Consider the following 25,503-nt stretch of genomic DNA (forward strand, 5'->3'; position numbering starts at 1 on the left):
CCACTGCGGGCCCTGCCTCCAGGAGGCTGAGGACTGTGGGAGTCACCTCCCCTGTCAGCCCCTGTGAGGGGCCAGGTGCTGTCTGTGCCCCTGTGCAGTACGTCCCCAGCTGAGAGGCGGGTCTGGGATCCAAGCTCCCTCTCTAGGGGACACCCCCACCCCCACATCTGCCTCCTCTGTGGTGTCAGCTGATGAATCTGGCTGTGTCTCGATCTGCAGAACCAGGCCCACAGGCACCAGGAGCAGGCCTGCTGGGCAGGAAGGGGCTCACTGGGCCTCAAGGCAGCCCTGTGGCAGCCCCATCGATCGCCCAGGGCTGGCTAGCTGGACGGACCCCACTGTTTCAATGTGCGACCAGTGGGGCCAGACCCCATGCTCAGGGCCAGAGCCCCACGCTCAGGGTCAGAGCCCCATGCTCAGGGTCAGAGCTCCACGCTCACGGCCAGAGCCCCACGCTCAGGGTCAGAGCTCCACGCTCAGGCTCAGACCCCCACGCTCAGGCTCAGACCCAGGGTCAGAGCCCATGCTCAGGGTCAGAGCTTCACACTCAGGGACCACATTCAGGGCCAGAGCCCCACGCTCAGGGTCAGAGCCCCACGCTCAGGGCTCCTGTTTCCTGGAAGGACACACATGATGCGCTCACTCCCCCACCCCCATCCTCTCTGATCTGAAAACAGGTTAATCCCAAGTCCGGGCCATGAGCTGGCGAAACGGGCTGCTGAGGTGGGGGTGCTGGGTCACCCTACGGGGCAACCAGCCTGGTCACCGCCTGCACCTGCCTGTCCCCTCAGTGCCTACAACCACAGCCGCCAGGCCCGCACGCGGCAGGCTGCAAACACCAATAATTAGTCTGATAACGGGTAATTACCGCAGGAAAATATTTAAAGGCTCGCTCCATTATCATCCCTAATCTAAAATTATCCACTTCAAGGCTCCCGGCTTTTGTTAAGGTTCCCTTTCTCTCTCTTAAGAATTTCTCTAAACGGCTGTGCTCTGGGGGCATCAGCCCAGGGTAGGGCTCCGCGGCCGCCCCTCAGGCCAGGCCCCGCCCACCTGCTCTGGAGGGAGCCTGTCTCCATGGTAACCTTCTCCTCTCTAGGTTTCCATAGTGATTACCCCAGCCAGGCCCGCCACAGTCCCCCTTGTTTCCCAGGCAACGGAGGGGGCGCCCAGCCATCTGAACCAACCGCCACCCGGGGCAGGCGGAGCGAGCCCAGGGTCCCCACATACCAGGAGAAGGAGCAGGGCCGGCCGCCGACCGACACCGCCACATCGCTGCCCGCGTTCAGGTGACTGCCCTCGATGCCAATCCAGGTGCCCCCGGAAAGGGGCCCGCGGGCAGGGCTCACGCGGTAGAAGGTCGGCGTCTGGGAAGAGAAGGGACGGGCTGGGGCTCCGAGAAGCCCAGGTCTGTGCGCACTGGGTCTGGGACAGCGACCACAGGCAAGGTCCCATGTGCAAAGGGGCCCCTGAGTCAGGCCCTGGAGATGAGCAGCGCGGGGCTGGGGCCGTCATTCGAGGTCACCTGAACCCCGGGCCACCTCCATGGACGAGTTGTTGGGGGGGGCCCCTCGTCCCCTGGGGCCTCGGAGGAGAGGTCGCAGGGCAGGAGGGCGGGCTTACCACAAAGGTGAAGCGCTTGGGCGACAGGGCGCGGTAGCGAGGGGAGCAGTCCCGCACGCACACTTCCACCAGGGCGTCGTGGGCCCGCACGGTGCTGGCGTCCCCGATCTCACAGACGATCCTGTGGGCACGCGGGGGCCTCAGCAGCTGCAGCACCAGCCCCACCCAACCGCCGGCCCCGTCCCACAGGCCCCGTCCCACTCACTGCTAGGCGCTAACATACTCGCTACCCACTGGGCTGCACAGCACCTTGCCCCTGCCCGGCCCACACAGGCCCCGCCCACTCTACCCCACCCACCATCTGGCCCCACCCACACAGCCCCACGTGCTATCTGGCCCCACCCCACAGGTCCGGCCCGCCCATACAGGCCCCACCCACTCTGCCATGGCCCCGCAGGCCCCGCCCCCACCCCTGTAGGCCCCGCCCCCACCCCTGTAGGCCCCGCCCCCACCCCTGTAGGCCCCGCCCCCGCAGGCCCCATCCACTCTCTGGCCCCACCCCACTCACTGCTCTGCGCTGATGTACTCGTTCTCCACCGGGCTGCATAGCACCTTGCCCACGCGCACGCCCAGCCGCACGTCCTCGAAGCGCAGCCCCAGGTTCTCGCCCGTGATGGTGAGCCGCGTGCCGCCCTGCCGCGGGCCCGTCTCAGGGGACAGCTGTGGGAAGAGGGGACAGCTGGGGCGATGGCCGGGCGTCAGAGCCCCCCCACCCCATCCCGGGCCACAGGCCTGGGGGTGCGCCTACCTTGAGGATCTTGGGGTCCGCGCAGCGGCTGCTGCCGTGGCGAGCGTGCATCCATTCGGCAGGCGAGTCTGCAGGGCAGTGAGGACGCAGGGAGCAGCGGCGCTCGGCCACGCACCAGCCGCACTCGAAGCGAGGGTCAGCCTTGAGGCAGAGGCCGCAGCTCTCCCGCAGGGCGGGACACTTGTACAGGTGGGCTGCAGAGAGGGCAGGGGTCAGCGGCTGCCCTCAGGCCCGCCCCCCAGGCCGCCCTGCACCCGGCTCACCCTGGATATTCTGCGGGTTGTCGATGACGAAGTGGCCATTCCACACCACGGACAGGTTCACAGGCAGGTCGCTGACGTCGTTGCCCTCGTAGGAGTACTGCGGCGGTGGGAAGAGGGTCAGGCCGTGCAGCCGGGCCTGCGTGTCCCTCGTGGCCACCTCCAGCACCAGCCACTGGTGGCAGGCCTGGCAGCACAGGGTCTGGGGGCCAATCTGCACCCCAATGCCCAACATCCCCCCGCCCGTCCCGGCATCCATCCCCGCCACACCCCCACCCAAGCCAGCCGAGGGCCCAAGTGTCTGCCTCCATCCAGCCGCTCCTCTGCACATAGGCGGCTGCCACCCCCACCCTCCAGCAGCCACAGGACCACAGCCTCCAGGGTGACCCCCACCAGGATGCCAGGACTCCCCCGCACTCCCTGGGCACATGTCAAGGATGCTTCCTCATCTCCAGGCGGGCACAACAAGCCCTCCCCTGGGACCTCCCTGAGTGTGACATATGTGTCCCTCGTGAGGGCTGCATCCCCCAACCGCCCCCAGGCTGGGCTGGGCTCAGGGACACAGCCCTCCCGGGGAGCCCAGCTGTGTCCCACTTTCTCAGTTGAAGACTTGTGCTCTGTCCCAGGGCAATTCATCATCATCTTATCTGCAGGAATGTAATTGGATCCTATCAAACTCCCCGATGCTTTCTTTTCCCTTCACACGGGGCTGCAGGAAAGACAAATGTGGGCCTGGAGGGGTTGGGGGGGGGTGGACAGAGGTGACAGAGGCCCAGGGATGGGGAGAAGAGAGACAGCGGCCTTGGGGAGGCACAGGGAGGAAGGGGAGCCAGAGTGAGAGACAGGCGGAGGGCGGGGCCCACAGGAGCCAAGGAGGCAGACAGAAAACCGGACTGGCCAGGCAGGCAGGCATGGGGACCCTAGGCGCCAGCCGACGGCCAACCTGCCCTGAGACTGTGCTGACCCCTGGGCCCCAGGCCCACCTGGCCAGGACAGAGCCAAGAAAAATGGACCCTGACTTTGGACCTCATGCCCCTCCCCTAGGTTCTGGGGGCCTGGCAGATGACCCAGAGGCACCCACCCACCACTCAGGGCCTTGATCCGTGCCAGGAGGCCCACTGCCCTCCTGAACAGATGGGGAGACCGAGGCCTGCCGCCTCAGGACCGCCAAGTCAGCCCTCTCCCCTCTCCCACAACGAGGTTCTAGCTCTGTGGACAGCACCATCACTAAACTCATGGGATGAGATCAAAGGCCTTTGGAAGGTCACCCTGTCAGATGGGAGGCTCGAAGGGCGGCTGCCCACACCAGCCACCACACACAGCAGCCACGTCCCGACACAGGACACCTCAAAGGAGCTGATGCTGTCTCCCTGACCTCGGCCCCCAGGGATATCCCTTGTGCCCCTCACCCACCCAGGCCCCTCACCCACGTCTGAGACAGACAGCCTCCCTCCAAGCATCAGGGCGGCTCTGGGAGTGGCCCCTGCGGCCTGCTCACCTGGGACCTCCCAGCTGAGGGGCTGGCGTGGCCTGAGGGGGTGACCGGGGCGCTCCCTGCACAGGGCCCTTTTGCTAAAGCAGAAACCCACAGCACAGGGTCCCAGCGGGCGCCCTGGCGCTGAGCGGACTCACTGAGGAATTCTGGCACTGCAGGCTGGAGCTGTTGAAGCGCACGGCGCCGACGCGGGCCGGGCCCCCCGGGAGGTGGAACAGGCACTCGTACCCCCGCTGGCCCGACTGCGGCTGCGGCAGGTTCCGGGCGGTCAGGGTGATGGGCTTCACCACGCCCACCGGCACGTAGATCTGGGTGGAGGGCAGGATCTGTGGGCAGTCCTGGGGGTACAAGGCTGCAGCTGAGGCTGGAGGCGGAGGGCGGCTGCACGGGCCCGACCTAGCATCGCACGCCCACCCCACACACAGGCACGCCAGAGGCACCGAGGCCAGCCAGCCAGGCCTGGTTCCAGGCGGCACACCACGACTTGGGCAGGCCTGCCCCTGGGACCCCCACCAGAGGGGCCCCATCTGGGAGCAGCCGACAGGCCCCTGAGGCAGAAGCAGGCACGAGCTCTCGGCCGGGGCCCGGGGAGTAGGTAAAAATAGTCAGAGCGGGCAGAAAAACAGCCCGGCCCCCAGGGCCAGCGTTTCAGCAACAATAACTGATGCAATGGCCTGGCTTGCTTGCAGCAGCGCTGCCGCGGCCGCGGAAGAGCCGGAGCCAGCCCACGGGAGCCCCGCAGAAGGAGCTCTAGATAGAGACGCCGAGAACAGGCTGCCGTCCCCACGCCCCACAGGCCCGCGGGAGCCCCGCAGAAGGAGCTCTAGATAGAGACGCCGAGAACAGGCTGCCGTCCCCACGCCCCACAGGCCCGCGGGAGCCCCGCAGAAGGAGCTCTAGATAGAGACGCCGAGAGCAGGCTGCCGTCCCCACGCCCCACAGGCAGCTCCCGAGGTGGCAGGGTTGGCTCTGCAGGGGTTCCCAGGGCCCCTGTGGGCACCGAGGGAGCAGGGCAGGCCTGGCAGGCTGACCCCTGGCTGGGTCTGCAGGTGCCCTGGGGGCCACCCGCACACGGGCACTGGCCGGCGCACGGGCACTGACAGGCACGCAGGCACTGGCCGGCACATGGGCGCTGACGGGCACACTGACGGGCATGTGGGTACTGGCCAGCACGCGGGCACTGACTGGCACACTGGCTGGCACGTGGGCACTGACTGGCACACTGGCCGGCGCGCAGGCACTGACAGGCACGTGGGCACTGACAGGCATGCAGGCACTGGCTGGCACGTGGGCACTGGCCAGCACGTGTGTGCTGATGGGCACACTCACTGGCACGCGGGCACTGGCCGGCAGAGCGTGTGGAGCTCAGGCAGGCCACAGCCGCACAGCAGCGGCCAGCAGGCACGTGCCCACAGCAGCCAGCAGTGCCCAGCCCCCAGCCCGGGGCCCCCACTGCCCCTCCAGTGCCGTCAGCAGCCCCAGGGCCCCGCTCCCCCCTCCCCCACCTCACCCTCTGCGGCCAGGAGCCGAGTGCTGCTGCTGTCCCCTGGGGGTCTCGGGGCACAGACCCCCCCATCAGGCCAGAGCCTCGTTGTGGCCTTGGCCTCTCAGGACCCTGGCCCCAGAGAGGGGTCGGCTCGGGCCTGGCGCAAGCCCTTTGAGTGGCTGAGGCCAGGCTGGGGGCAGGCGCGCGGTGTGGACACGAGCCCTCCCCAGCGCATCCGGGTGCACACGTGAACGAGGGCCTCGACTGCTGATGCCCGTCCGCTCACACAGGCCACGGGAGCGTCTGGGCGATGGCTCAGCCTGCTGCTGGGGCACCAGAGTCGCAGGCTCGGCAGGGAGCATGACCTGGTGTGAGAGCCCCACGCCCCACTGCTGCGGAGGCTGCACGGGGGCAGTCCTGGGCCTGGGCGTGGGCCGCTCCCACAGCATGGCGGCCCTCTGTCAGGGCTCCATGAGGCCCCGCCAGGCCGCCCCTCCCCACCACGCACTGGTGGCTCCCTTGAAGACAACTGAGCAGATGCGGAAGCGCAAGGACCCCGAGCCGCCACCGCAGGCAGGAAGGCGCTGGGGGGCTGGGACCCAGGCCCCCACGGCCTGAGCACGCGCTGAGGGGAGGGGGGTCGCCCTGGAAGCCAACCTGACACTCCTTAGGGACAGCCCCACATGACCTGGGACCAGCTGAGAGGGGGCGTCCCTGAAGTCAGTCCACCTCCGACAGGCCCCTTGACCCCGATCGCCCCTGCCCCCGCCCGGCCTGAGCAGGGTCTACACCGGCTGCTCTGTGTCCACGGCCGAGCCCAGACAGACGCCCCGCTGGGGTACCCCCCAGACCCCCAGCTGTCTGCAGAACAGCTCAGACAGGCAGTGTGATCAGGGCCGGCCTGTGAGGACCAGGCTCCCCCTCACACGTCCATTCTACGGCCACCGCCAGCTGGCTCAGCCCACGGGCGGCCCCCAGGGCAGGCTGCACACCTGGGGCATCCACTCGCCTGCTCCCCCGGGTGCCCGCCTGCTCCCGGCTCCTTCCACCCACTGCCAGCTTGTCCTGGACATGTATCCTCACTGGGAAGTGGAAAAGCCAAGGCCCACGAGGCGGGGGGTGGGCAGGGGCAGCCAGGGCAGGTTCTGTGAGGGGTCCACACTGGCTTGTCCTCCTCCCCGGGCAAGTCCAGCCCCACCGCCTGGAACAAAGTCAGGGCTCTGCCCGGCCCCAGAGCTATCATCCCCAGTGACTGTCAAGGACCATGCGGCCTCACGGTGACTCCAGAGACCACCAGACACCTGCACCTCGGCCCAGCCCCCGTCCACATGGAACTCCCTCCCCCCACCAGCACGCTGGACAGACGGCCCCTGCCCCCACTGTGCATGGACATGCCTTTGGTGTGCAGCCCCCAAGAGGTGACCCCCAGCCAACGCCACCGGCGACAGTCCCAGGCGGGACAGCCCTTCTGGCCAGCACCCCGCACACAGCTTCTCTGCGCCTCCAGCACCAACCCACAGCCCCGTACCTCGGACACGTTGACGCGGCCCTCCAGGAAGGAGCAGTCGGCAGCGCTGTGCGTGCACACGTGGCGGTACTTGCACCAGTGGCAGGGGAAGGAGCCGCTGACGCAGGACAGGCAGCTGCGGGAGACGCGGGCGGTGAGGCGGGGCCCCCACCCACCCCGGGCTGCGCCACCCAGAGCTGCTCACTGCCTGCCGGGGCTCCCCACCCCGCTCCCCCCACAGCCCCGTCAGACCCTCTCAAGGACAGAATCCTCTGAAGCCGGCACCAGGCCACTCGACTATCAACACTGAAAACGTATTTAGTGCAGCTGAGAGGCACATTCTTGTGTAATTTTTTTTTTAAATATATAGTTTTAGGGCTTCCCTGGTGGCTCAGGCAATAAAGAATCTGCCTGAAATGTAGGAGACCCAGGTGTGATCCTTAGGTCGGGAAGATCCCCTGGAGGAAGGCATGGCAACCCACTCCAGTACTTTTGCATGGAGAATCCCATGGACAGAGAAGCCTGGTGGGCTACAGTCCACGGGGTCACAGAGAGTCGGACATGACAGAGCGACTACTAGAGGCTTCTCTCGATTACCCGTCACCCAGCTGCACAGGGTGTCAGCCGCACCACGTGGGATCTTTGTGTGGCAGTATGCAGGGTCTAGTTCCCCAACCAGGGACCGAGCCCAGGCCCCTGCATTAAGAGCATGGAGTGCTAACCACTGAATTACCGGGACGTCCTGAGAAGCATGTCTTAAATCCCACCTCTTCCTAATAAACTAAGATATAAGCATAGGTGGGACAGCCCCAGTGAAAGTTGGCTCCCTGACTGGAACAAGGCTTGCCAGTCGGGGGCCTGGACAGGCCACGGAGCCCTGCCCTGAACCCTCACCTGCAACTCCAGGGAGCCCATGGCCCAGGCTCCACACAGCGCCTCGCCCCCTCCCAGCCTCTGGAACACAGCCCCCACCCCAAAGATCCCAGCCTGCCCAGCACAGGGAGGCCGGACCTTGGTGGAGGAGCAACACCTAGGCCCCCAGTGGGCGCCCGTGAGCCGCCAGATGGGTGTCAGCCTGCGGGTTAGTCCACAAAGACACAACTGAAAACCCAGGGCCTTGGCTCAAGGCTGACCCCGCCCAGGCTGAGCACCCTGCCCCATGTGCCCGGACCCAGGGGGCACACAGCCAGGCCCTCAGCGTCTCCCATCCTTCCTCTGAAGCCCCAGGAGAGCACCCATGGCCTGCCAGCCACGCCCCAGCGGCCCCCCAACCCCGGGGGACCAGATCCTTCTGCCCCCAGGCGCCAGGTCCTGAGTGCCCACCCCTGGCCGGCCGTCTCCTGCCCAGACAAAGCAGCAACCCCAATGCCCTGCCTCACTCTGGTGCCCACCGCGCACAGGGGGTGAATCATTGCATCACACCCCCGCTGCCTCCTGAGCGCCGGGCCTCAGGCCTGAGAAGCCCTGCGCGGGGGGTGGGGCACTCACGACTGGTGGACGCTGCAGTTGTAGAAGACGAAGTCCACGGACGCGAATTTCTTGCCCGTCTCCTTGGACTTCAAGTACAGCTTGACCACCCGCTGGTCTCCTGCACAAGCAGCAAAAGCCGGGTCACCAGGGCCCCACGTCGGGCCCCGGGAGCCAGCGCAGGGCCTTGCCAAGGACCCTCCCCTCCACCAGGGGCCCAGCACCCACCCCCAGTGGGCGGGGACTAGCTGTAGTCTTTCCCCTGCCACCTTGCGCTGACCACGGCCCCCCGCCTCGACTGGAGGGCCCCGCGGCCTCACCCTGGCCCCTCGTGATGGGCGCCACCTCCCGGGCCGAGGGGGTGCGGCAGTGGATCCGGCCGTCCTCCAGAACGCCCTCAGACTCAGTGAAATCCTCGAAGGAGCAGTTGATGCCGGCCGAGAGGTCGGGCACGTTCCAGGCCTGCAGCACGAGCTGGGGGGTGGGGCGGGGGACAGGGTGAGCAGCCCAGGGGGACCCCCAGCCCGCCCCGGGCCCCGCCCACCCTGGGCCTGGCCCGGCCCCAGGCCCCGCCCCACCCAGGGCCCCTCCCACCCAGGGCCCCGGCCCTGCCCCAGGCCCCTCCCACCCGAGCTCTGCCCCGCCCCACCGCGGGCAGCCGCACTCACCGGAACCTGAGATGTAGTCACGGACACGTTGCGAGGCTGCACGCTTAGCTGCACACACTGCAGCAGGTCAGCGGCGAAGCGCTGGGGCTCCGTGGCCCGCTCACAGGCGTCCTGGCGGGAGCAGCTGCAGGCGGGGGCGTGGGCTGGGCTCGGGCAGGAGGCCAGAGGGGCTCCAGGCCACCCCGCACCCTGTCCTGACCCAGGGGTGCTGGGCCTCTGACACTCGGCAGCTCACAGGATGCCCACCGCCCCCAACCGGACCCAGGGGAGTTAGCACTAGGCCAGGGCCTCCAGACTCTCCGCGAGGCTGCCCAGGCCAGACTCACATGCTGTGCAGGACACACCAGCCGCAGTGGGGGTCCCGGGACCCCAGGCACAGCTCACATGACGTGTACTGCACACAGCTCTCCACGGGCACCCGTGTCACCTGGTGGAGGACCCTTGATGTCAGGCTCGCCCCCCAGATACCAGGAGCCCCCGTCTCAGGCCCTCCTTGTGCCTCATCCACTCGAGGGTCACCCCAGTCCTGCCCAAGTCAGGCCACGCAGACCTGCCTCTCTGCAGACACTAGCGGGCCCGGGAGACAGCTCTGTCCGTTCTGGGAGTCACCCGGTCCCTCCTGCCCTGCTGTGCCCTGACATTCCCAAGGGAGCCACAGTCCCCAGTCCTCAGCCAGGAGGTGGGTGGGCCTGCTCACCCCGACCTTGGCCGCTCCCAAGGCGGAGTGACGGCGGGGGCCAGGGCCGGGGGGCAAAGGAGGAGGCAGCTGCCAGGAGGGACAGAGGCCTGGCCTCACCTGCTGCTCCCACTGCCAGGGGTCAGCAGGCGGGGCAGAGGGCAGCGGCGGGCTCCAGGCAGGCTGGGCAGAAGCAGCACAGTGCGTGGCCTGGAGGAAGTGGCCAGGCCAGAGCCAGGAGCCAGGGACCCTGGACGCTCCCCCTCCAACGCCAGCCCCCAGCCTGGAGGCATTCGTCGGGCGTTCACCCCCAGGGGTGCCCAGTCAGTCAGGGAGGAGGTCCGGTGGGCTGGTGAGCCCCCCCAGCTCCTGGGGTGCCCACCTGCTTCTCTGTCATGGCATACAGGTACCGGCGGTCAGGGCTGAGCACCAGGTCACGCAGAATGGGGCTGCCCTCCTGGGCCACCACACTCTCGTAAGCCAGCGCCGGGCGGCCGCCGGGGTTCGAGAGGTCCACCAGGATCTGTGGGAACGAGATCCACGCTGTGTGTGTGTGTCGGGGGGGTCTTCCTGCCCCAGCCCCTCCCGGAGGAACCTGGCAGGACCACTGCACCTGGACCACCTCGTCAAGCGGCGCAGACCACAGCCCAGGTGTGGGGGTCCCCAGGGACAGGACAATCACCACCCAGCACCCGCCCCACCCCCCAGTCTCCAGCCGCATGGCCACAGCTCAGGCAGGGGCCTCGGTCCAGGCCGGCGTCCCGGGGGAAGGGCTGTTTGTGCAGAGGGGAGGAGACACGTGGGATGTCCGGTGCAGATAGAGGGCCCCCCCACCTTGGGCAGGAGACTGAGGGGCTGCTCCGAGAGGGGGGCACCCCGGCTAGAAGGCAGGAGGGCAGGCATGGCACCGGCACTAAAAGGTATCCTAAGCCCCGAACAAGCTGGGCGCTAATCAGCCAGCTCTTCCCTGCCGCTCGCAACGCTGCAAGTATTTTTAGCTGCTTTTACCAAACAAATGTATTTAATTAACAGCGAGAGACCCAAGGGGCTTTCCAGAGAGAGGACCCGTGGGGCAGCGTCCTGCCGGCTAGGTCCAGCCTGCGGGGCTGGCTCCGGGCTGGGGGCTCCTCCCAGGCCGCGTGGGGCCCTCGGCCCACCTCCACCGCGGCCCAGCAGCCCTGCTCCTTGCCCCTCACTCGCAGGACGCGGCGGGGCAGGCCTGACTGGCCGGCAGACGCCCCTGGCTCAGGCCAGCTCCCACGGGGGCGGGCGTCCCCGGGCGGAGGCCATGGGGCAGGGGGAGGGGAGGGAGGGATGGGGGGGGGGGGGCCGCATTCCTGAGGGCCCGCGGCCCCCCCACATCCGCTCAGCTGCTGCCCTGCCAGGCGGGCGGGCTTAAGTCAAACCAGACCCGGAAGAGGCGAGTCCAGCTGGGCTGTGGGGGGGCTGGGGGGCCGGACTGGGCCTAGAGCTGCGCAAACAGCCTGGGGGAGCCAGGGCGGGGGCCACAGCAGCCCAGCCTCCGCCCTCTAGGCTGGGCCTGGAGGGGACCCCACAGGCAGCCCCAGGCTGAGGAGGCCAGGAGTCCGGCCTATGCCCCAGCCCAGCCCAGACGTGCCCTGACTGTGCGGGCTCTGCCTCAGTGTCCCCCCACCCCCTCAGTGTCCCCCCACCCCCTCAGCGTCCCCCCCGACCCCTCAGCGTCCCCCCGACCCCCTCAGTGTCCCCCCGACCCCCTCAGCGTCCCCCCTTGACCCCCTCAGCATCCCCCCTACACACCCTCAGTGTCCCCTCCACACACCCTCAGCATCCCCCTGTCCCCCACCCCAAAGCCACTCAGGGACTAAATGACCCAGCAGACGGCGCCCGGGCAAGCAGGCCCCACAGCAAACCCCCAGAGCCAGCCAACCAGGCCGACAGGCCCAGGCTGGAATGCGGCCAGGCGGTGGGGAACTGCCCACTGGAGGGCAGGGCAGGGCGGCGTGGATGCAAAAGGCCCTTGCAGATGCACCGCCCACCCCCAGACCCAGGGTAGGCCTGCCCGGCCCTGGCCTGACTGACCACACCCCGGACCTGGGCAGGGACCCCTCAGGAGGGTGCTGAACTGGGCCAGTGTTGGGCCCCAGGCTCTCCCTGCAGACGCCCTGACCCTCCCCTCTCAGGGCAGAGAATACCAGCCGGGCTGTGGGTGAGGCCTGGGGGCGCCCACCCTGGGGGATGGGGGAGACACTGCAGGGAAGGCCCACGTGGGGGGGTGACGCTGGGGTGGGGGTGGGGGCCAGGAATGCCACCACCCCCAGGCCCACAGCCGCGGGCTGACCGACTCCAACAGGTGGCTGCCAACAGCTGCGGCCGGAGCGTGCCTGTCCAGCTGTCCACCCGCCAGGCGCCGTCCACCACCCACCTGCCGGCACGGGGCAGCCCCTGGCCCTTACACACGCGAGGCTGCCCCGTTTCTGGAGGGCGCAGAACGCCGGGGGTGCTGGGGAGGCAGGTGCCCCCACACTTCGTGCTGGGCAACCCCCTGGCCAGGCTCAGCAGGGGCCCAGCCCATGGCTGCCAGTCAGGGCTTCTGGCCAGTCCTGGGGCCTGCGCGAGCCGCCAGGGCTGATTTTAGGGCTGCCTGGCCCTGGAGCCCACAGAAGGGGAACCACCCCATGTCCCCAGACCTGCCCGAGAAGCCAGGAGCAGGGACCGCCGGTTGCACCTGAGGCAAAGCAGGGGAGGGGGGTGGCCGGCCGCCAGGGGAGCATTCCAGGGAGAAGGGCCGTGCGGGCCGGGCACGGGGCCAGCCGGCTGGACGGCAGGACACACACACCCCTGCCTCCAGCTGCCACCCGAGGGCCACCCGCCGGGGCAGCAGGCCTGCAGGAGCTCGGGGGAGACGGCCACACAGGCTGGCCCCATCCCAACCTCCCGGCCAACAGGACCCCGGAGCCCAGGGCACAGCACAGGCAGGTCCTGCACAGGGACCCTGGCCCCGGGGCCCCTCCAGCCGGCTGCCCCCACACCCCTCGCCGTGAGGCCCTGGCCAGCGGCTGCGGGCAGGCAGCTGACGGCCCGGCCAGGTCAGCTGTCCGTCCAGCCCGGAGCCAACAAAGGGTCCATTCTCTGGGCCAAGGGCGGGCGGGGGCCCCAGGGAGGATGTCTGGGCCATGCAGGCTGCTTGCCAAGGCCGGCACGCGCCCTCGCCGCCTGGAGGCAGGGGGCTGCCTGGCTTGGCCCTCTCAGGAGGGGAAAGTGCCCTGTCCCGCCCAACCCAAGACAACCCGATTCCTTGCTGTGAAGTGGGGGCACCCTGGCTGAACCCTCCTGGTCTCCAGGCAGTGGGCCGCGGGGCTGAGACCGCATGGGTGCCCTCCTCCTGTAGACGCGGGAGCCCAGCCTGCTCCCTGCCCCCAGGGGACAGCGGCCCCTGCTCCCCACCTCCCTGCTGGTCAGGCCTGAGGCCCCCGACAGGCCTGCTCCCAGACCTTTCCCACCCCTCATGGGCCACCTTGGCACCCCCTGCTCTGGCTGGGGGCTACTCCAGGCCCTGTCCCGGGTCCGTTCTCAGGAAGGCCAGAAGGAATCTGATACTGAAAAAGCAATTAGCGATTTCCTCTTGGTGGTAATTAGGTAATTAAAACAGGACTTGCAGGAGGCCTGAGGGCTGTACTTGGGCCAGACACACCTGGTGAGGTGGGAGCGGGGGCCCAGGAATCTCATGCTTCCTGTCCTCAATTCTCAACACACAGACCAGCCCACACAAGCAGTGGTCCTCCCTGACCCTCGGTCTCCTCGTCTGACTGCAGACAACCCACGCACCGCACTGAGAAGTAACAACTTCACAGCCCCAACGGGGGGTGGCGCTTGGAAGGGGGCCCCCCCAAGGCTGAGCCCTGCAAGGGAGGAGGGGACAGCTGCCCGCAGAGTCCGCCCACGGCTGTGGAGGCTGCACGGAGCTGGGATGGGGCCGCAGAAGTTGCTGGGCCTCTCTCACAGGCAGGGGCCACGGCCAGGGATGCCCGGGCAGGCAGCGGTGACCATCTGGCCAGCGGTCCTTGCTGCAAGCCCTGCACCAACGCCCTGCGACAGCAGCTGGGGTGGTGACCCCACTTTCCAGAACCACTGGGCGCCCCAGACCAGACCTCTGTGGTCTCCGCTGCCCACCACAGGGTGCCCAGAGATCTGTCTACCGCGCGCAGGACAGGCCCAATCCCTCCTGCACGGCGAGGGCCCCTCTGACCTATGAGCCCCCTGTTCCCGCCCCCGGAACACCTCCCGCACCCCATCCTGCACAGGCCTGGCTATGAGGAGCACGGGCCCCACGGATGCTCACAGACGGTCAGCACAAGGCTGCAAGGCCTGCACTGGGACCCCGCAGAGGGGCTGCCGGACCACCCTGGAGGCAGGGTCCCCCCACCGCCACCCAGCGTTCGGGGTCTCCCAGGCTCAGCATCCTGGGGCGGGGAGCAGGTGTTGCCACCTTCCAAGAGCAGCTTCTGGAGACGAGGCCCCTGGAGATGCAGGGGTGTTCCTGTCCCAGCAGCCCACGGTGGGTTCTCCCTGGGGGTGTGGGGCAGGGGCCAGGGCTGCCCGGGGATGTAGCGGTGGTCCCTCCACCCTGAAGGACCCCCGCAGCAGGGCTCAGCTGTGTCCCCGCCTGGCCCTGGCCCCACAGCCCCGGGAGGACAGGTGCCCCCCCAGGCCCACACTGTGGCTGGGGAGGGTGGGGGCCACCCCTGGCAGGAGTCCAGGGCTGGAGGCCCCCCACCTGCCTTGGGCACCTGGGCCAACTCGAGGACTCCTGGGGGGTCAGGAGATGAGCAGGAGGGGACGGGGTGGGGGTGGGGGCAGGTGCAGGCAGGGCGGGGACCCAGGGGCACCCCCGCCAGCCCATGGCAGCTCCCGTTGGCAGCTCTTCAGTTAATAGGCTGCAATTTTACACAACGCCGTTTGGAGGTGGCCCGGAGCCAGCCGCGTCCCCAGAGCTCCCGGAGTCGCTGTTTAAAGCCCAGGAAGGACCAGCTGTGGGGAGGACGGGGCGGGTCCATCTCAGCGCAGCGGGCCGGGCAGAGGCGGGGAGGGGCCCCAGGCCCAGACTCTGGGAATGCGGGGAGACAGGGCGGGGGGCCAGGCCTGCACTGAACCCCAGGCCCGGCCCTCCCAGGCCCAGAGGAGGGAGCTGGGAGCCTGTGGGGACGGGCACAGCTGGCCAACGGGCCCTGGACCACAGCCACCTCCACCCCCAGGCCCGATCAGGACGACGCGGGAGGGGCCAGGCAGGGGCGGGAATTAGGAATGTGCTGCCAAAGGCCAGGTCAGCGAGAGGCGGGCGGCCGGGAGCAGAGCCCCTTGAGGGGGTCGAGGCTGGAGGCCTCAGGTGGGAACTGCAGGTCAAGGAGCCGGCGGGCCCAGGGACAGAGGGCCAGGCCCAGCATGGGGACGACAAGCCCCTTCCCCCACGCCCAGGCAGCCCCAGCCCTGGGGGGGATGGGGAGGCTGAGAGACAGGCCCCCCAAAGGTGCGCACTGGTCCACGCAGGGCACGTGGGGGTTATGCCTCCACGACAGACCCCCCGACCAGCCCAACTCGCAGCCCTGGGTGCAGCCAGACCCCACACCCTCAGGAAGGCCGCCATCCATCCCACATGGATCACAAGGCCAGCAGGGCCACAGTGGGCAACTGGCCCCGGAAGGCGGGGAGGGCGTGCAGCCGGGGGCCTCAGCTATCACCTCCTTGCTCCTGACGTGGGACCTGCTTATGGGGTCCTGCCGCTCTGAGAGCCACCTCGGGGCCTCAGGTTCCCTCAGCGGGACGGGGGCAAGGGGTGAGGCCGGGACGTAGCAGAGGGAGGCAGGACTGGACCAACCCGTCCTGCCAGCCTCATGGGGTGGCCTTTGAGCAAAGTCGCTGCCTGGCCAGCTGCCCACCAGCTCACTGGCCACCAGGAGGGGCCCCTCTGCCCCAGATGCTAGCCTTCTGCCAGGCGATGAGCTTGAGGGCCCTGCAGGAATGAGTTCCTGAGGCTTCACCCACAGCCCCACCCCAGATGGGCTCCTGTGGCAGGGGGCAAAGACGGCTCCCCAGGGTGCCCCCACAGGGTCTGCGGGCCCTCTCCACTGCAGCAGCAGCAGAACCCTGCTGGAGGCCCCCCCCAGGTAGGGCCAGGACAGTGGGTCACGGGGTGGGCCTGCCACCCCGCACCGACCCCACACTGCCACGGGCAGGACCCCGCAGCACCCAGCACGGGGTGCCCTCGGCACAGCCCCCAGGGCCCAAGGCCCACGGCTGCTTCCACGGGTGGAAAAGCCGGCGCTGGGGGAGGGCCTTGCCCAGAGGCCACAGAGCCAGCAGACTACACGTGGTAGGGACCAGGGACCTGCCCGCCCCCTAGGCCTGGGCACCAGGGCTGAGCAAGCAGAGTCAGGGCCCAGCCCCCACCCGGAGCCCCGGGCCGAGCTGGGTCAGCAGGCAGCCTCCGCCAGCTGTTATTTCATCCACCAGCCCCGCCCCTGCACTGACCCTCAGGGCTCCAGGCACCCCCACCCTCCGGCCCCCAGGAGCTGCGCCCACGGCAGCCGGCCCTCCCCGGGCGGGTCCCTACCCACCCAGCCAGCCAGTGCTGACCCTGGGGCTGCTGCCACCCCAGGATGCCCACCCCCGCCCGGCCCTCGCCCCCGCCCTGCGCACCCCCGGGCTGGGCCCATGGAGGGGCCAGGGAGCTGCCCCCTCACTAGGGCACCCCAACAGGCTCACTGCAGCCAGGGGCGGGCGGGCCGCCAGCCTCACCCTGCCCTTGGCTCTGTGTCTCTGGGCAGAGTGCTGCCTCGGCGACACCCGATCCCAGGGGGATGGGGGTGGAGGGGGGCCGCCCGGCTGGCCCTGCCCCCGCCCCCGCGGTCTTCTGGAGGTCACCTCCGTGGGTGGGCAGGCCTGTAGGCCAACAGGCCCCATCAGCCTTAAGCTGCCATAGGCCTGACCCGCCCCCAGGCCCCGACGCCCAGCCCGGACCTCGACACGTGCTGAACACAGGAGCACCCAGGGAGCGCGAGGAGGCAACGGTCCCAGGGACTGGGGCCCCCTCCGCACCAGGACACGCGGAACAGGCGCTGGCGCCCTGGCAATGACCCTGTGCTGACCTTGCGGATGCGGCCGCTGCGTGTGCCCACGAACACCACCGTGCGGCCCCGGTAGTCATAGGCGGCCACGGCGGTCAGGCCATCGTCTTTGTCCACGAATAGGGGCGTCCCCTCGATGGTGACCGTGCCGCCCAGGGGCTGGTTGAAGTCCTGCCCGCAGAAGTCGTCGTCAATCTGCAGGGGCTAGAGAGGGAGGCGGGGGGTGAGGCCCAGGCCGTCCCGCGGGGAGACGCTGCGGCCGTGCGGGGCTGGGGGTGGCCGGCACAGCTGCGGTTGGTCGTGGGGAGACGGAGGCCCTGGGAGCTGCTTGAGCAGCAGGAGCCCAAGGTGAAGGACACCTCTCACGCCCACCAGGCCCAGGCCCCGCCCCCCACCACGGGGGCACAGGGAGCGGCGGGGGGCACACAGGTGCGTGCCAGGGGCACATGGGGAGCTGGGGTGGCTCACTCAGGACAGGATGCGGGGTGACACCTAATAGGCAGCGGGAGGGGCCGGCTGCGAGGAGGCGTCTGCAGGGGAAGGAAGCAATCGATGGTGCAGGTTCCGGAGCCGGGCAGGGAGGGCGGCCGAGGGGACAGGGTCAGGCAGCTCCAGGCCGGCTGAGGTTTGTGGGGGGGGGGGGGCGGGGCGGGGTCCAGGATGCTGGCTGGGGGGCCGAGGTGGGAGGGACCAGGGCAGATGGGAGGGGCAGTGGGGGTCGTGCCCAAGAAGGGGGTGCACGTGGAGCACACAGGGACCTCAGCAAGACACCCGCCAGGAGTCTCCAGCTGCACCGAGGAGGCCCGATGCTCCCCGCCAGAGACGGGTCGGGGTTTCCCGGGGCCACCAGCAAGCCCTGGGCAGCAGAGGCGCCGGAGGCCCTCCGAACAAGCCCTCACCCTCTACGAGTCTGGGGTCTCCAGTGGAAGACCATCCTTTGTGGGGGAGGGCAACAGACACTCCTCAAAAAGCAGCTGGCCCCGTCAGGGCCTAGAGACAGGACATACAGTGCCAGCCAATGGGCACTGAGTGGCCCCAGCTTCTTGCCCTTCCAGGTGAGGCGCACAGCCAGGCACCAGGGCAGCAGACAGCAGAGCCTCCAGATGGCACCCTGAGAGGGGATGTGCCTGCTGCCCGCCTGACCCTGGTCTGGCCCCAGCTCGCCCTTTACTGGCCACGTACCCTGGACATCACCTCACTTCTCAGTGACCTCATCTGTGAAACAGAGACAAGGCCCGGCCAGCCAGAGCCCAGAACAGTGCGAGGCACGAGGGCGGGGGCTCTGTCCACGGCCGCGAGGGTACACAGACACGGTCACATCACCTGTTTTCTCAAGGGGTGGGACGGCCGCAGCACCGACCCGGGAGACGGCCGTGCTTCGTGCTCCGGGCCAGCGGGGCGGGGTGCTCACCGAGTTGATGCAGCCCAGCTCCTTGTTGAGCAGCCAGGGCAACGAGAGCTTGCCCTCACCACGATAGCAGGACTGGATGCGCGCCTTGATCTTCTCCTTGATGGCCCTGAGCGTGAAGAGGCAGAGCACCGACTCCCGCGGCGGCTTCACGCGGTTCTTCTGGCCCTGGGCGAACACGGTGAACAGCACGTCCTCGTCCTCGGCCAGGCCCAGCTGGCGGGCCAGGGCCCGGCCCGGCCGGCTCAGGTAGGCGTCCTGCACCAGGCGGTACTCCACGCCCGCCTGCTCGCAGCCAATGGGGAACTCAACGTACGAGTAGAACTTGGGGTCGTCCACGCACAGCCGCACGATCTTGGACGTGAAGAAGTGCTCACCAGCAGCGTCGGGCGAGGTCAGCTGCGTGTCCAGCTGCAGAGTGAGGTAGTACACGAAGTGCTCGCTGCGGAAGCTGTACACGTAGTAGATGTCGAAGGCCGGGAACTTGGACAGCGTGTCTGAGGGGATCTTGAGCTGCGAGGACACAAACTCGTCCTGGTACACGAAGCCAAACATCTCTGCGTCCTCCTCGTTGGCCATGAGCCGGCGGCTGGACAGCGTGGGGAAGTACTCGGACTTGCCGTCGATGGGCGTGCCCACAAAGAGCTTGGCCTGCGCCTGGCCAGGCGGCCCAGCGATCAGCACGCCGGCCATGCTGCCCGCCTCGCGCACGCCCGACAGGTAGTGCTCCTTGCGGTGGTGCGGCTCGCCCAGCTTGAAGAGGTCGTCCAGGCGCAGGAACTGGCAGATGCCTTGTGAGGCGCTGCCGCAGGCCAGCAGGCGGTTGGCGGGCTGGTCCAGCAGCAGCAGCTTGTTGACGTTGTCGGTGCTGCCCAGGCCGTGCGGGCAGGACTGCACGCTGGGCGGCGGGTAGCACTTCTCATTGTCCTCCACCGGGCCCGTCACGTGCGCCCGCAGCAGCGTCAGGTTCCCCGACAGCTTGTAGATGCGGTTCACAGCGCCCACGTACACCTCGCCTGTCTGCTCGTGGACCACCAGGTGGGTCAGCGCCCAGTCGCTGGCAGTGAAGGTGCGGAAAGGGGGCTGCAGACCCCCGCCCGCCTGGGGCGCGCCCCCCAGCAGGAGCAGCAGCAGGATCAGCAGCAGCAGCAGCGGAGCCCGTGGGCTCAGACGTGGCAGCAGCATGACGGGCCGGGGCCTTGGGCCAAGGCGCTCAGGTCCTGCGGGGCCACGCATCATAGGAGCCTCAGCCCTGCGGGGAGGAGGGACAGGGCGTGTCACCTGTGCCATCACTGAGCTCCAGTGCCCATCCTCTGCCGGGATGTCCCACTCGTGGGGCGCGGCCTGACCCTCTGGGAGTCGCCAGAGGGGCAAGGGAGAGCCCTTCCCCGCCTGGAGCCCCGGGAGCAGCTATACTGAGCCCCACACCCCAACAGGCAGCGCGGGCCATGCGAGCTCCACCGCTGCCCGGTCCGTGGCTGGGCGGATAGGGACCCAGGACCAGCAGGTGGGTGACAGACCTGGGCTTGCCCACGCCCCCCAGGGAGCAAGGCTCCCGGCTCCAAGCTCCCATGGTGGTGACCACCTCTCTGCCCAAGCGCCTTGTGGGCTGGACAGTACTACTCACAGGTAGTAGAGAACTCACTCGTGTGGTCCCCGCACCTGGCCCCGCCGCCAGCCCTGCTCTGAGACCCCGCCCCATCCCCGCCCACCTACCCCCGCCCCGCCCCCACACTGCTCTCGGAGACCACGCCCCCGAACCTCGCCCCGCCCCCAGCCCTGCTCGCTAAGAGCCCGTCCCCGGCCCCGCCCCCTTCTCTGAGACGTTCCCCCAGCAGCGGGCGGCATGCACCTCCCATCCCCAGCCAATGCCCCGGCCCTGCCTCCTCGCAAACAATCTCATCTCCCCACAGCCCGGCAGCTGGCAGCCACACTCCAGGTTACGTGTAGCTTCTGGGGCCCGCAGCCACGTGGTTGACCGGGTCGCCGGCCAGGGTCTCCCCGTCTGTGCAGTGGTGACCACGAGGTTCCTCTCCTGGGTGACAGCGAGCAGGCCGGGGTGCCCAGTCAGGGTCCCGCCTCAGCTGTCCCCGGACCTGAGGGCTGAGGGCAGCAGCCACGAGCTCTCCAGCTGTCTGTCACCTCTATAGTCTGAGGCCCGAGCTGTCCCCAGACACTGTCCCCACCAGCACGAGAGCTGCTTAAGTCCCAGAGGCCAGCCCAGGACCCGCCCATGTGAGTGAGTGACTGGGCCCTGCCGCCCACCCCAACCTCACTCCCCACACCCTCTTCCCTTCGGGGATGCTGAGCCTCGAGAACTGAGGTGTGGGGGTGCTGGTAAGCACTCCACGGGTGACGGGTGGGGGCCTGAGGGGGGATGCTGAGCCCCCAGAAAGGGGGGGAGCTGTGGCCAGCATCCCACAGGAAGGGCACCAGGCAGTGTTGCCGCAGGACCCTGCCCACAGGCTGTGAGCTTCCCCCTCACTCCCTGCCCAGACACCCCCAACAACTGGCCGCCAGGGACCTCCCAGGCGGCAGGGAGAGGAGTCCTCAGCCCCTGCCTCAAGCTCAGGAGCCCAGGGCAGAGCAGAACCGGAGAACAGGCTCCTCAGGACTCGGCAGGGCCTGGGCTGAGTGCTTACGAACTCCAAAGAAAACATGAATCACTCACCGTTTATCAGTTCAAAGCAGGCCTGCAATTACCAGGGGCTGGGCTCTCCCCTCCTCCGGATAATTATACACGTCCTAATGCAATTACGGGCCCTACTTTTTATATTAAACAGGAGGGACCCAGCTGAAGAAGCGCCATCCAAACGCCAGCCTGGCCGGGGGCCTGCTGCCCCTCCCCCAGCAGGGCTGCCCAGAGGACCAGTCAGGGGTACGGGGCTGCAGCCAGCAAAAGGGGGCGTCAAGACCACCCCCTCACAGGAACCACTAAAGACAGCTGGGGGACTCCCCCTACCCGCGAGGAACGGGGCCGTGGCTCAGATAGACCCAAGGTCACCCAGCTAGATGTGCACACTCCTACGGAGACCTGGACTCCCACGGGCCTCTGCTCTGCCCAGGAAAAAATGTATTCATTCCAGAGCGGCTGCTGGGGAGGGCCATGCCGGCCGGGGGGGAGGGGAGCCCTGACAGATGCGAGCTCTGGGCCCGTGCTGGGGTCTGGGGAGGCACTTCCACCTGCTGGTCAAGGACCAGGCCTGACGCTGGCGGGGGAGGGGCACCCCGGGCGCAGAGCAGCAGGAGCAAAGGCCGGGGTGGAACCTGCTGGACCGCGCAGAGGGCAGAGAGGGTGCCTGCAGCACCAATCAGAGCCAGGCCGGGAGGGAGAAGCTGCCCGGGGCACAGGGCTGGGTGTGCCGACGGGAGGTGAGCAGGGCAGGGAGCGGCCCGGCGGCCTCCACGCCCGCACAGGACCGGCTCAGCCATCCGCCAGGGCGTGGAGAGCGCGCTGCCCGCTTCTCTGCCGGCCCGCGGCCACCGCCGCTCCGCGCCCTGAGAAACAAAGGCCCTCAGAGGCTTCTTCCCAGAGGGACGGCCCCAATCTCCCCCGCCTCACTGGCCAACTCCCCAGCCACATCTGGACCCTCGCGGAACTCGGACAGCTTGAGGCATGGGGGACGTAGAAGACACGGCGTCCTACCCAGGGGTGCCTTGTCGGTCAGAGCCAGAGCCAAGAGCTGCCCAGTCACCCCACCTCCCCCACACAGGCTCCCGGAGGTGGTCCCAAGCCGCCTGCTCCCCTCCAGGCCTGTCTGAGGGGGCAGGGATCCAGGGCACTCGAGTCCTGCTCCTCAGGAAAAGTGCCTGCTCCCCGGCTCCCCAGAGTTATCCTCTCCTCCCGACCCCATTTCACACGCGGAGATGTTCCTTGGCGTGAGGAGGGGCTTACAAGACACCAACCACGGCAGAGCCGGCGAAGGGCAGTCAGCTTGGTTCCCAGCTCTCATCCGTCCCCTACCCCCAAGCACACCACCTCAGCCACACCGGGGCTGGCCAGGCCTCTGCAGCGCCGTCTCCTCTACCTGAAATGCCCACTTGGGGACTCCCGGGCCCCCTCCCAGGCCGACTTGCTGCCGGGCCTGAAAGAAATCACCGGCTTCCCAGTTCGCCCCTGGCGCAGCACCTGGTCTCCCCTGCACACCCCAAATCAGCAGGGCGCCAGGGGACCTGCCTGGGCGAGCTCCCCAGGGCCCGAGGAGCGAGGCTCAGCCCACCCTGCGCAGAGCCTGAGAACCGGCCTCGGCTCGGAAAGAGGTGGGGCAGCGCGGAGAGCCGCACCACCGGATTCCAGGCTCCGGGGCTGAAGGCTCGGTCCACGTCCCCCAACACACACCCCTCTTTCTTTCAAGGGGCGTGGCCCCAGCACCCCACAGATTAACCAGGGGCAGCTCCAGGCCCTAGACGGCCGCCGGAGCTCCTCTCGCCCCCTTCCTGGGCTGTCCCTGTGGTCTCGGAACGGGCGTGGGTCCGCGAAGTCGCAATCCCCTCCCCGAGGCCGCCCGATCGCGCCCCGCGGCAGCCAGCCCCGCCGCCCACCAGGCCCAGGGCCGCGCAGGAGCCCTCGGAGCGGCCACGGGAAGCGACTGACCCTGGAGAGGCCCCGCGCGGGGCGGCGAGGAGGCCGGGCGCGCGGCTGGCGCACCGCCCCTCCCAGCCCGCGCGGGCCTGCGGGCCTGGGCGGACCGGCGCCCACTCCGACCCCGCGGGCCTGCCGGCGCCGGACGTCCAGCGCGCTCCGGTGACCCGGGCCGGCCGAAGGGCCCCCCCGGCAGCGCTGCAGCGAACTTTCTCCACGCCTGGCTGTGAGGAGGCGGTGCGGCCCGCGAGCTCGGCGGGCAGGGTCCCATCCCGGCCGGGCGGGGACGCGCGGGCTCAACGCCGGCGCCGCGGCCGCGCCCGGACACGCGTGAACCCAGCGGGAGCCGCAGGGACACGCGGGGGCGCGGACACGCGCGCCGCAGCCCCCCCACCCCCGCATGCCCCCTCCCCGCCGCTCGGCCGCAGCCCCGAGGAGGCCGGCCCGGGGCCGCCCAGAGCCTGGACCCCCGCTGGACCATCGCCGGACCCCCGCCCGCCCCGCCGCGGGGAAAGTTGAGCCCCTACTCACAGGCTGCCCCGGGGCGCGCCCGCCGCCGGCCATCGCAGCTCGCCGCCCGCGCCGCCGCCCGCCCCTGCCCCGCCGCGGGGCCGCTGAAGCCGCGCAGGCCGCCCAGGCCGAGGCCGCCGCGCCCGGGCTCCGCTGCGTGGCCGCCGCCGCTGCCCAGCATGAATGGGGCGCCAGGCGCGCGGATGCGGACCGGCCTCGCTCTCGCCGCCCGCGGAGCGCCGCGCGCATGCGCCGCCCTGGGGGCCGGGCCGGGGCGGGGCCTGCGCGGGGGCGGGGCCGGCGGCGGCCTCCAGGGGGCGCTCGATCCCCGCCGCCGGCCTATGCCCACCGCACGCTGCAAAGGGCAACGCCGCCGCCGGCAGCCGCTGCCCCGGAACCGGACCCAGATGCGGCCGCGATCCGGAACGGCGGTCTCGGCCCGGGATCCTCATAGGGCTGCGGGGCGCGCGGTCCGGGAGGAGGCGGCGGGCTGGGTGCGGGGACTTGAGCGAGGCGCTCGGGGCGGCGAGTGGGGCCCGGGAGGCACACCCGGCGGGGGTCGCGGGGCAGGGGGCCGCAGGAGGCGGGGGGTGGGGGGGGGCGGCCGGACGTAGGAGCTGGCTGGGGCAGGTCAAGGGCCCGCCGAGCGGGGGTCACGGGGCTAGGCTGGGGGCGCACGAGGCGGGGGTCGGGATGTAGAAGCTGGCTGGGAAGGTCCGGGGCGCGCCGGGCGGGAGTCGCCAATCCGAGCTCACGAGTCGGCAGGGCAGGGGCGGTCGCCGTGGCCGCGCCCCCGCAGCAGTGCGCGCGCCCCGGGGCCGTTCGAAGGTGGGTCCGAGCGCGGGCACCTGGTCAGGGCTAGGCGAGGCGGCAGGAGCCGTGGGGACGGCTGAAGGGCCCGGGGCCGGAGTGCGGGGGGACCAGCTGGGGCGGAGCCGCGGCCGCCGGATGGCCGGGAGCCAGGCGGTCACCCGCAGGAGAGGGACCCCGCAGGCTCGGGCGACCCCTGCCCCTCCCCACCTCCAGGGGCTGAGTCCTGGATTCCGAGCTGCTGTTCTCCATCTCCTGTGGGTCTAGCACGAGATGTCGTCCACCGAGCGACATCTGGGGACGTGGGGACGCGGTCTGCGTGGTGGGGGCCCAACCCAGTGGCCGGAGTCACCGGAAGGTGTGCGGATCCCAGCGTGGCTGGTTGGGCGCAGCAGGCCCACCAGCCTGCCCTGGGACCACACCCCTCTCGCTCAGCCTCCGGAATGTCCCTGGCTGCCCCCACCCCCCACTCCCTGCTCCCAACTCCTGTCACCTGTGGGCCCCTCCCCGAAGAACCCCTGACATGACACTCAGCATCACGCAGGGCCATCCTTCCAGGCAGTGGATAAGGCACTCCAGACAGCAGAGCTGGTCGTCTTTATGACCCTCAGCCACCAGAGGAGTTCTTCAGCCTGTCAAAAATAAAGGAAAATAGGGGTCAGTCTGACTACCTTCATGTTGGTTATTTTTGTTCACTAAAAGTTACCAGAGGAAATACCAAAGTAAGCCAGGCCTTAGGACAAGATATTTACAACACCTGTACACTTGACAACAGCCGCATAGCCAGGATTTAGGAGGGATCCCCAAGAATCAACAAGGCCACAATCCATCAGGGACCCAGGACAGAAACCCCAACATGCACAGCGTTGGAGCAAAAATGGCAAATAATTGTTGCTCCCAAGAGCCCCGCACAGGGTCTCTGCCCCTGGGAGGCCAGTCCGGTGCAGATGGAGAGGGGAGCAGAGAAGGGGACCTTGTGGGCTGGAGGCTGCAGCCCAGGCAGCACCCCCCCCACCGTCCCGTCCCCTCACATGGAGGGAAATGAGTCAGCGGGCACTGGGCTCTTCCTCCTTGGGTTTCCTGTGTGGGTTTCGCTTCTGTTGCCATTTGAGAGGGCAGGCAGTGTGCGGGGCTGCGGGAAACAATTGCAAGAGCCAGAA

General features: G+C 69.0%; 1 protein-coding gene across 4 annotated transcripts in view; it reads right to left on the minus strand.

Annotated features, from left to right (window-relative positions):
* PLXNA1 (plexin A1) overlaps positions 1 to 25,274 on the minus strand; it is a 40,968-nt gene extending 15,694 nt beyond the window's left edge. For 2 of the 4 annotated variants that reach the window (XM_044934301.2, XR_006640441.1), the window contains exons 1-15: positions 23,555 to 24,000; positions 18,445 to 19,693; positions 17,055 to 17,237; positions 10,313 to 10,453; positions 9,581 to 9,681; positions 9,255 to 9,378; positions 8,907 to 9,060; positions 8,608 to 8,707; positions 7,141 to 7,255; positions 4,264 to 4,464; positions 2,635 to 2,731; positions 2,372 to 2,565; positions 2,132 to 2,283; positions 1,624 to 1,744; positions 1,231 to 1,367 (exon numbers count right to left, since the gene is read on the minus strand). In XM_044934301.2, the coding sequence (XP_044790236.2) occupies positions 1,231 to 1,367; positions 1,624 to 1,744; positions 2,132 to 2,283; positions 2,372 to 2,565; positions 2,635 to 2,731; positions 4,264 to 4,464; positions 7,141 to 7,255; positions 8,608 to 8,707; positions 8,907 to 9,060; positions 9,255 to 9,378; positions 9,581 to 9,681; positions 10,313 to 10,453; positions 17,055 to 17,237; positions 18,445 to 19,693; positions 23,555 to 23,985 (3,500 nt within the window). In that variant the 5' untranslated portion in view covers positions 23,986 to 24,000. Of the gene's footprint in view, positions 1 to 1,230; positions 1,368 to 1,623; positions 1,745 to 2,131; positions 2,284 to 2,371; positions 2,566 to 2,634; positions 2,732 to 4,263; positions 4,465 to 7,140; positions 7,256 to 8,607; positions 8,708 to 8,906; positions 9,061 to 9,254; positions 9,379 to 9,580; positions 9,682 to 10,312; positions 10,454 to 17,054; positions 17,238 to 18,444; positions 19,694 to 23,554; positions 24,174 to 24,836; positions 24,976 to 25,100 lie in introns of those variants that run through there. The other 2 variants (XM_045163969.1, XM_045163970.1) reach the window with 2 other exon arrangements.
* Positions 25,275 to 25,503: the final 229 nt, after the last annotated feature.

Source organism: Bubalus bubalis, chromosome 21, assembly GCF_019923935.1.
Source record: "Bubalus bubalis isolate 160015118507 breed Murrah chromosome 21, NDDB_SH_1, whole genome shotgun sequence".
Taxonomy (NCBI): Eukaryota; Metazoa; Chordata; class Mammalia; order Artiodactyla; family Bovidae; genus Bubalus; species Bubalus bubalis.